The 10,207-nt window shown below is 37.9% G+C and overlaps 1 protein-coding gene and 1 long non-coding RNA gene across 19 annotated transcripts; one reads left to right on the top strand and one right to left on the bottom strand.

The window, feature by feature from the left end:
* Positions 1-502: 502 nt before the first annotated feature.
* LOC120111299 lies at positions 503-1,760 on the top strand. The gene is made up of 2 exons (XR_005512464.1): positions 503-640; positions 1,475-1,760. It is a non-coding gene; the product is annotated as an uncharacterized LOC120111299 (long non-coding RNA).
* A 319-nt stretch (positions 1,761-2,079) lies between these two features.
* Positions 2,080-9,982, bottom strand: LOC103702335. Of its 18 annotated transcripts, XM_039127972.1 has the most exons (8): positions 9,876-9,960; positions 8,430-8,514; positions 8,169-8,264; positions 5,224-5,283; positions 4,842-5,035; positions 4,589-4,646; positions 3,588-3,772; positions 3,134-3,486 (listed from the first exon to the last, which is right to left on the bottom strand). In XM_039127972.1, exons 3-7 carry the CDS (start codon positions 8,194-8,196, stop codon positions 3,726-3,728), a joined length of 387 nt encoding a protein of 128 aa, XP_038983900.1. In that variant the 5' UTR covers positions 8,197-8,264; positions 8,430-8,514; positions 9,876-9,960; the 3' UTR covers positions 3,134-3,486; positions 3,588-3,725. The 18 variants fall into 18 exon arrangements, 3 of the variants coding, with proteins under 3 accessions (XP_038983900.1, XP_026658501.1, XP_026658502.1); XR_003384729.2 differs by adding an exon at positions 3,987-4,124 and having other exon boundaries at positions 4,842-7,585; positions 8,430-9,982; XR_003384725.2 differs by adding an exon at positions 3,987-4,124 and having other exon boundaries at positions 4,589-4,701; positions 4,842-7,585; positions 8,430-9,981.
* Between the last annotated feature and the right edge of the window lie 225 nt (positions 9,983-10,207).

The following is a 10,207-nucleotide window of genomic DNA, read 5'->3' as shown; positions in this document are numbered from 1 at the left end:
CACGTTTCCCTCTTCTTCTCTTCTCCTTCCTTCTCCTTCTCCTCTTCTTCTTCCTCCTTCTCCTCTCCTCTTCTCCTGCTTTCATTTTAAAATTGGTCCGGCATCACACGACCTGCGACTGCGGGCGCCGGAGGCCGGGGACCGCCAGCCGCAGGCCGTGGGTTCGGCCACGGCTGCAGCCGCGGACCGAGGGCACGGCCACGGCCGCAGCTGCGGGCGCCGTAGGCACCGTGGGCGACGGCCACCGGCGGCGCATCGGCCGAAGGGGCGTCGCCGGCTGCCGTTCGGCCCTCTCGAGCCCGACCTCCCTTACGGGAGAAAAAGGGGGGGGCGAGAGAAGAAGAAGAAGAAGAAGAAGAAGAAGAAGAAGAAGAGGGGAAGCTTCGGGAAGAGGGGAAGCGTCGGGAGAAAAAAAAAAAAGAAAAGGAAAAATAAAATAAATGATAATAATAATAAATATGTAATTAAATAAATAGAGAATTAAGGTAATAGATGTATTTAAATGAAATGAAATAATAATAAATAAATAAATTAAAAATAAAAAAAAATGATGAATGAGTAGTAAATAATCTGTCCTCTATGATGATGATAGGTACAGTGAAATTGTCATCTGGTTCTAGAGATTCGTGAGCGAATCAAGGTAAGTAACCCTGGCACTGATCTTATTAATTTAAAAATTACTGTTTAATTGTAAGAATAAAATAATAAGAAAATATATTTGTTATGATGTATTTTCTTAAAAGTAGGATCAAGCATATGATTGCATGTGATTCATAAGTTTGATTAAATTGCATCCTTCATAAATATTTCAGTATAAATTATGGTTATGATAAATTGCATGAAAGTGAGATTTGTGGCATGATTATGAATTTTATACATTACGATGAATTATGGTTATGATAAATCGCATGAAAATGAGATTTGTGGCATGATCATGAATTTTATACATTACGATGCCTTTTGTCATTTTCCAACCTATGTATGAAAGTATGACTAATGAAAGAGAATAATGATTTATGAACTCTCAGATAGCTATACCCACCTCTAGAAATAGAGGTCAGTCGACCCCCCCTGGAGCTAGCATCCAACGAATATGGCCCTCTGCCAACGGGTTAAAGTTGGTAACGAATAAGAATAAGTTATAAAACTTGTCGACTACGAATACGAACCCTGTCACGGGATTATAGTGACCATAGCAGCACATCCGTCTGAGAGTAAGATTTATAAAGAATGGATGAATGGCAACATTTTTATAAGACTTGCATTATCATGTTTATGAACTTGCATGGTTGAAGCATATTTTGCTTTTTAAACCTGTTTGAATAGTTTATCTATGAAATGCTTTATTTTCTGTTAAGTTCTTCAAATGATGCATTGGCATGAGAAAAATTATGCTTGATCTAATGGGATAGTACATGGTTACTTACTGAGTAGCAAGCTCATACCTCCCTGTTGTTTTCTTTATTTATTTCAGATAATTAAGACGATTTGGAGCGGAAAAGAGTGAATGAAAATTGGAGTGGAAGCATAGTTATAGGGACTCTTAGAAGTATCTATGTTAATAAGTTTGGGTTGTAATATTGCAAACTCAAGTATTTGATTAGATGCACTGTATTTGCTTCTTTATGGTTAGTCAATAAACTTGATCGGATTTGATTTTATTCCATAAAATAATATTGTTATCATGGGCTGCGTGTTATTGTGGGCAGCAACCTACAATAGCACGGCCATGTCATGAGCCGGATCTGGGATGCAAAACAAAAAAAAAAAAATGTCCGGATTCGGGGCGTGACAAAAAAGGTCAGGAATTAATGGTGAATAAGCATTCCCAAAGCCAACCACAAACAGTGGACCAGTTTTGTTTGTATGGCTTTGGCAAGTTGCTCAGTATTCATTTGTGCTTGTGACCATATCAACATGTTGCAACAGGCCAGATTGAGGCAGTGTTTCTGTCAGGTTGAGAGAAGGGTGCTTGACCGCTGACCTATTCAACAAACGAGTAATATCTTGAAACCAAACTGATCCAACTTACAAACAAGTCGGATAACAGAGGCCATGCATGTAAGCCATTAAATAAACTAGTATTTAAAAATAAAACCCCATTTCATAAACTAGTTTTGCTTATTTATGAGGAAAAAAAAACGCGAATTGACTTCTCCCAAACCTTCAAGAAGAAAGTGCGAGGAAAAGAGAAAAATTAAAGTAAAATAAAAGAATATTAAGGTTAGTCTTCAAGAAGAAAATGAAGAATGTAGAAGAAGGAACTCATGCCTGATTTGATCTGAGTTGGCATCATCGGACCAAGACATGCTCCTCTTAGCCCTTAATCTCAAATTCTCTCTCACTAAAATACAGGAAATGATAAATAAGGACCCCAATATCTGCCTTCTTTATTAAATCTTCCGGCAATCTCATAAAACCTCAGAAAAGCTTCCAGCTTCTTTTTCTTAGTTTAGATGTGCAACAGTCCATGTAAACGATGCATCAAGAATCTGTTTTCCCCGGAGAGGGAGTGATGGGTAGTGGGGTGACGAAGTACCGGTAAAGCACATCATGTTGCGAGAAGGTGGAACTTCTGAGAGATGACTACAGCTCTACTCTGGGCACAGCCTAGGCAGCAACATGGTGGGATGGCTTCAGCTGGGATACGTACAACTACAAGAGAGGCAAATGGTCAGAAAAAGAAGTGAGACCATAAGCAAAGAGTTAGGAATTCGACTTTGTTTCATTCAAAGATGACAAAATTTGAAGACTACCATTAGATCAGAATTTGGGTCATAATCATGTTGAACGGTCAATAAACGGTCATTTTGAGTCAGCCAGGACAAACCTACAAAACTTATCCCCTCAAATTTGATAAATGAGGTAGCTAGATTGACACAAGTATTCTCAACTCAAAGCTGCTAACCCCATGTCGGTTCTGAGTTGAGCTCAGGAAATGATCTTAAGGATTGCCATGCTTGGTTGTCAAGGATATTTATTAATATTTTTACATTGAGGTATGGTCCATTGTGCTTGCCACTGCCATCCACCTCTCTGGCATATCTGTCTTTTAAATACATTAACAAATGATACCAAAAAAAATGGGTATACAAAACAGAGAGGTAACATGGTTAATTAGATGCAGGGCAGCTGAGTTAAGCAGAGCTTCCTTCCATAACAAGTTGATACATAAAGCTAAAGTATTCATACAGGGAAAAAATGACAAATAGCAGAATGAAGGAGAGACATATTTAGCAAATCAAGATGTAGATTTAACTGGGCTGCCGGTGCAAATTCTTCATGTATTATACCATAGTTTAAAGATGACCCTTTCTTCAAGACAAACCACTTTGTGGTACTCAAAGCATAAAAATGATATACAAGGACCTCATTGGTCCCATAATAAATTAAAATACATGCCTCACTTTAGTTGCTCAAACTCTGAGATCCCGTGATATGATGCTTCTACCTGACTCATATACCTCTACTATAGCAGACATTTGACTAAATAAGAAAATAGATATGTGTTAGCATTTTAAGGTTTTGGCAGTAGTGTAGTTCAGTAAAAATGGCATACAAAGTTTATCATAAGCAAGATGCTTTACCTGCTCAAATTTAGATGCCCTACTATTAATACCATGTTGTTGTTCAGAAGAGTGTGTTCATTCCCCAGGGCTATCGTTTTCTATTAGTTGACAGAACTCAGGAACAAAAAAGGCATCCCAGATAGGGATCCCCGCGACTCATTCCAGTATTCCTCCAGCTCCAGAAAGGTCCATGTAGCGGCCCTCTGAGTTAATGATCACTATCAATATCCAGAGAGTGCAAGTAAAGCATTTGGGACAAGATTAAAAAGTAAAGAGCATCAACCTTCAAAAATAGTAGGGATAAATCAGGAATGTATTTAAAGCACACATATATTTAGGAACCAGAGCACTTGATTGCTTCAATTTAAGCCATATACTAAGAACTTCCAAAAATACAAAAATGATTTCAGTTTTTACCCGATAGCTGTTATTAGTCTGTTTAAAAGGTCTGGGATCAGCTCAGAGAATAATCAGTTTGAATCTCTGATTTCATGGACATGAGTGATCCTTGCCTTCATGCCTAGAACTTCTTATGAAAACATTGATATCCAGTGCCTGTTTAAGACCATAAGAAATTGCTTAAGAAAGGAATGTTCGATGTTGTGTAGTAGGCAAAAAGGCATACATCATGTTCAACATGGAGTCAGCAAATTTTCGTCTCATGCCTACCATGTGCATCGGGCATATGTATCAACTGTCTTAGAAAACATGTGTCTAAGTACTTGCGTCCATAATCTGTCAAAGTTCTTTATTTATTATTCTAGTGTTCCAGTGTAACAGCCGGAGAAGCCTACCCTATATTCAATTCAAATCAATGAATTCTTCCCTCAAAGATGTAGTCATCAGAGCTCAACTGAATGATAGCAACCTTGCGTTGACAACAATGAGAATTTTGATTTTAACATGCTCTTCTTGAGAATAATTAGACCTATGATAATTTCTTTGGGGGGCGGTTCATACAACAAATTAGAAGTTGGACAGAGGATATGCATGCATAGAAAAGCATAACAGTAATATACCTCTATTGACCCATTCGGATAGCAACAATGAGTTGTGGCCAAGTCCCATTTGTAATATCTGTGTCCATTTGACACTAAATTTCTAAGACACTGATGCCATAGATTCAACCCAGCTAAACAACAAGAAGAGTTGATATCAAAGAGTGGCAAAGACTAAATTTGGGCACATATCAAGACTCATCAAATACAACTTTCCAAGCAGCAACTTATAAAAGGTTATTCTTATTAAAGAAAGATTAATGACTAAACTAACCTGTATGTCGACATTTTCATCACCTTTTTCTGCAAAAATATGCTGTTCCATCTTGCATCTACAATCACGTATTCCATGTTTGTCACTTTCAAAGAACCCAAGAAGTTGGAGCTTTGCTGGATGGAATAGAATGACAGCATGGCCGCTGTCAACAAAAAAATGTATTAAGCTAGACAAAACCCTCCGTGGTCGCCCTGCAAGACAGAACAAATACCGCAGATCATAAATTATTTAAGAAACTTATGCATAAGCAAAGGTTTTGTATCATTCTTCTAATAATGTTACTGCATAGGACTGTAACCATGAGTTGGACTGGGTAGGTCAAGTCAAAGGCTTCCCATATCAAGATTGACAAAAGTTAATATCTGAGAAGAATACGTACACATGACGAAGCGCTGAACTGTCAATGTAGAAAAGCACAATTTGCAGCCAAATGCTTCATCTAATTTTGAGTCAGTCATTACTATTTCGTGCTTCTAGAGAAAAAAGAACTTGCATATTATGAGAAGAGCTTATTCGTCAATGCATTAAATATTTGTAACAATCAAAAAAATTAGCACATAACCTGATGCTTTGAGTTGGATAGCGCACATGTAGTACGTGATTAAGGAAGTCCTTAGGTGGCGGTATCCCAACCTTAAGCATTTGTGTTGACACGTCATGGTAAAATCAACCATGAGCTACGTCGTTGTGATCTAAATAGTCCAATGTCTACAAGATTGATCCAATTCACACATCCTACCTGATCATATTACGAGCTACAAATATTTATTTGATGAAACAGCAAATATTCTTTAAGTAAACTACAGCAGAACAAATGCAGCTAAATGTAGCCGATGAAATTTAATGCAAAAGGTATTTAAATTGTAAGGTAAAACAAAGAAAACCTATGCCTAAGCTGAGTATACTTTACTGTTCTAGATTCCATAAGCCTTCACCAATTGATTTGAGCTACAAAAGATGAACACATGGGACATTAAAAAACAAATCAAGCTAAACAAAGAGGCAACACAATTGGTAGCCTGCATCTCCTTCACATGCCACCAAATCCTTTGAAAAAATGCTGCATGGAACTGGCCCGGCCTGTATTGCCCACATCGCAGCTTGCACATTGTCCTATGAACATGTCGTAAGGTATACTTAACATGCACATGTGCAGGAAGGTCACATCTGAGACACAAAGAACGCCAAGGTTATCAGAGAAGATGTACAGTAAAAATTAGGTGATATGGAGGAGAGGGGAGAAAGGTCTGTGGAGAAATTACGCTTTATCACTCAAATTTAATTTAATTTTCAGCTCTCACCATTTAACTCTATCCAAAAGACCCTCCGCAAGGCTATGTATAGAGAAAACAAGCAAAATATTAACCTAAATCTGAGACAGAAAGAACTACAAGGTTATCAGAGAAGAAGTACAGTAAAAGCTAGGTGATATGGAGGAGGAGAAAGGTCTGTGGAGAAATTATGCTTTATCACTCAAATTTAATTAAATATTCAGCTCTCACCATTGAACTCTATATCCAAAGGACCCAACACAAGGCTGTGTATAGAGAACACAAGCAAAATATTAACCTAACTCAAAAACCATTCTGACCATGGATTACAGGGGCTCTTGGAAACCTCAACATCACAACCACTAGTCCTAAACAACATCCCTAAACCCTATAAATTACAACTCAAATCTTGCAAAATAAAGGACTCGAACCACTTTGTGCCTAAATCCCGCATCAGCAAAAAAAATTTGTAATATTCAGAAGATTCAACATGTCTTCAATAAAGAAAACTGTAGGTCCTCTGCCTGAACCCCAATTCTCACGATTCTTGAACCATTGAACAGTTTAGTCAATGTTGTACCAAACAAAAAAAAAAGTTTATCAATGTCAAATCTGATGGTGCTATTTCATCTTCCAATTGTTTACAAATTGTAATTAGTATTTTCCCTTACTACAATTTCATAACAATTGTTCTTACCGCAAGGCTTTCCATCTGATGTTTGCATCATATAAGGACCTCATCAGAACTTTCATGCATGAAATCTTGACTTGTGAGCCCATTTGCTTCAACTTACCGCTTCAAACGTATGGGCCCCATCTCAAATCAAGCTTCCAAGAACCCAAATGGGACTCACCAATTAAGGTTACTTGACACAAATTAAACAATCCCAAATGGCAATCTGATAGGTAAGGTTAGAAATATGATCTATGTCGCTCTTGTTGAAGTTTCCTCTTGGCCTCAACTTTGGGCTACATGATGGAATCACAAACCAAGCAAACAACACCAATGTGGTGGTGGTAGCTAGAATGGCATGTTGGGTCCTTTATCACTTGACAAATCCAAGGGGTCATAACCACCTCTAATAGACAAAGGGGATACTCATCTCCCCCAACAATGTGGTGTGGGTAAACTAGGAAGGCATGTTGGGTCCATAATCAGTTCATAACTCCAAGGGGTTGTAACCACCTCCCCCCCCTTATGCATAGCAAATGAGGTTAAAAAGGACCTTTACAATATAAGAGTGTCCATAATGCAAACTGCATCTAGGAGAAATATTTCAATCCCTCGATCGAATATGGGCCAACAAGCCATCAAAATGTGTGAAAAGCCCCTCATTGCACATAAGAGCACATAAAACACTCATGCTCCCCCAACTAAGATGAAAGGGGGAGAAGGCCCCATTCTTCAGGCCTACAGTCCAATGAAGCATCAGGAACTGTAAATGTAGCTCAAGAAAGCCCCTCCAACACCTGTTCAAAAATTGATGACTGATCATATAATTAGCTGAAGCACAGCATTGGGAATATCTTTTATAAGAAATTATGAAGTCAGCATACACAAGCAATGCCAACTTCATCAGCTGATAATAGACCTTGATTTCATATAAAGTGCCTTAGAACTTCCTCAAGTAAATGAAATGATAAGGCAAGCCTCCATATTTTGAAGTAATGATACGAATCTGAACATCTGTAAACTAACAAGATAAACATCAACGTACAGGATCTTCATGTCCGGAAACTAGATCAAACCCAAGTCCCTAAACTAGATAGGATTTCTATATCCTTAAATTGATCCTCTTCATAAACTCATTTCTCTTTATTTTTCATCTTTATCAACTAAGGTTAAAACCTTGGCCATGCCCATGATAAGCCATGTTAAAATGAAGATTAAAGAACGATAACATAAATAGACAAGCTACAGATCCAAAGCTCAAGCCACTCAGTCAAAGTGGAGAAGAGCTTTATTAACACAAAATCAGCTAATCAAATGAAATGGCAAAAGGATAGACTGGCAGATAGAAATTATAGAATTGGAAAAATTCTGGAACCTTACCATCCCAACTGGGTTGAAGGTGAGACATGGAGCTATGGTCTTAAATTTGCTCAACTCAGCAGAGTTAGCACCACTTTCTCTTTCACTGTCCTGGACCTGAGGAACAACTGGAAACTGATTAACCTCATACAGTCATACCAAGCCTCAGCAAGGCCCCTATTATTGGGAAAACTGAAGCTGCAAAGGAAATCATAGCTATATGAAAAGATAAAGTACAATTAGATAGGAGCTATAGAGATTGACAAAGATATGAGTTACAACCTAGTATAGGTAACATTCAACATGGGTGTTTGGCTCTGATACTGTCGTTTTTCATACTCTGAATCTGGAATAGTTGTTAGTAGTGCTACAAAATTTGATGGAATAGTTGTTAGTAGGCCATCCAGTAAATGTAAACCAAGGAAGACCCTACAAAACCCCTGTTCATAATTTGATGATTGGTCATATAATCGGGTGGAGCACAGCATTAGAAACATCTTCTATAACAAAGTATGAAGTCTACATACCAGGCAATGCCAATTCCATCGGCTAATAACAGATCTTGATTTACTATAAAGAGCCTAAACTACATAGGGAAAAGAAAACTGCTTATTTGCTGGACTTTTCAATTTGTTTCTCCCTTCAATCGGAAAGATTAGAAGATATTTTATTCTGGCAACCAAATTAGTACTAAAAAAATCCATAGCATTATTATTTTAATTCGGTTACTGGAGAGCAACTGTCTGGTGCAATAATGAGATCGACTCAAGAAAATGGTTATCGGGCTTATCAACTCAGGAAACAGTTATCTGATAATTCATATGTATAATTCAACCAATGCTCATGGCAATTGACTCAGGAAAATGGCTAACAACTCAAGAAAATGGGTCATTTCGGGAAAAAAAAAAATCAAGAAAATGGACTGTTAGAAATATGATTATTGAGAAAATCGCTATACTTATGGCAATTGACTCAGGAAAATGGCTATTAACTCAAGAAAATGGCCGTAGAAATATTACTATTGAGAAAATCGCCACCAACTGAAGAAAACAGATCAACTCAAGTAAATAGCTATTGACTCAAGAGATCGAAACAAAAAAAAATGGTTCAACTCAAGAAAAGCCCCTCTCTAATATCAAAAATAAAAAAACCCTCAAGAAAAGAGATGAATTCAAGAAAATGGCTATTCGATGATCGATATCTAACGTGTAATTGAACCACTGTAACGGACTAGAACATGTCAAACCGAATTATAATCGTTTCTTTCCATCAGCAATCTGAGTTAAATATGAAATATTTTTCGCTAGGGTAACAAGTGACCTACCAAGAACCCTTTGATTTACCCACATTCGTAAATCTACGGATCATATCTTGATCCTTAAAGCCAAACCCGTTACAGATGGATTTAGGGCTTAAGGTTAAAACACTCTCCCGATAATAAATCCAAGGAAAGTTACCGGGTTTTAAGAAATCGGTGAAAAGATAACACGGAAGCCATCAGATTCGCAGTAGAGGGCGAAAAGATTCTTTTTCTTTTCCTTTTTTAAAAAAGTTATTATCCAATTCTTGGAAAACGGATGGTTCTTGAATAATTCACCTAGAGAAAGACAACAAAAGCGAACCGGAAAGCTCGGATTCTTGAAAGGGAAAGAAAATAATGAAAGAAATAAGGGATCTGGGCTTTAAGAAGAGGATCCAACGACGGTGTTGGCCTCGAAGAGGACGCACCTACCGATCGAATCCTCCTACCGCTCTCTCTCTCTCTCTCCCCGCGGCCTTGGTCTCTTGAGGACGAGGAGCTCGCTAGTGGGTATATATAGAGCCACGAAAGGACTCTCTCTCTCTCTCTCTCTCTCTCTCTCTCTCTATATATATATATATATATATATATATATATATATGTGTGTGTGTGTGTGTGTGTGTGATGCGTTTGTTTTTGTTTTTTTTTTGGTACATGCTCACATCGCATGAGCACTGCCGATGCGAACTCTTTCAGAGGCTCAAGTTGTAACTTTAGTGTGAAAGAATGATGGATCGCCAATCTTCTTTTAGCCATCAGC

Source organism: Phoenix dactylifera, chromosome 7 (genome assembly GCF_009389715.1).
Source record: "Phoenix dactylifera cultivar Barhee BC4 chromosome 7, palm_55x_up_171113_PBpolish2nd_filt_p, whole genome shotgun sequence".
Taxonomy (NCBI): Eukaryota; Viridiplantae; Streptophyta; class Magnoliopsida; order Arecales; family Arecaceae; genus Phoenix; species Phoenix dactylifera.
Note: the sequence above shows the minus strand (reverse complement) of the source record. Positions and strands in the feature narration are given on the sequence as shown.

What these genes read in the sequence shown, in the direction of transcription:
- LOC103702335 (XM_026802700.2), bottom strand. Translation starts at nt 8,196, where the DNA reads ATGTCTCACCTTCAACCCAGTTGGGATG. An exon ending in CCTTCAACCCAGTTGGGATG is followed by an intron (nt 5,284 to 8,168) that starts GTAAGGTTCCAG and finishes ACTCAAAATTAG; the next exon opens with ATGAAGCATTTGGCTGCAAA. An exon ending in ATGAAAATGTCGACATACAG is followed by an intron (nt 4,647 to 4,841) that starts GTTAGTTTAGTC and finishes AAATGGACACAG; the next exon opens with ATATTACAAATGGGACTTGG.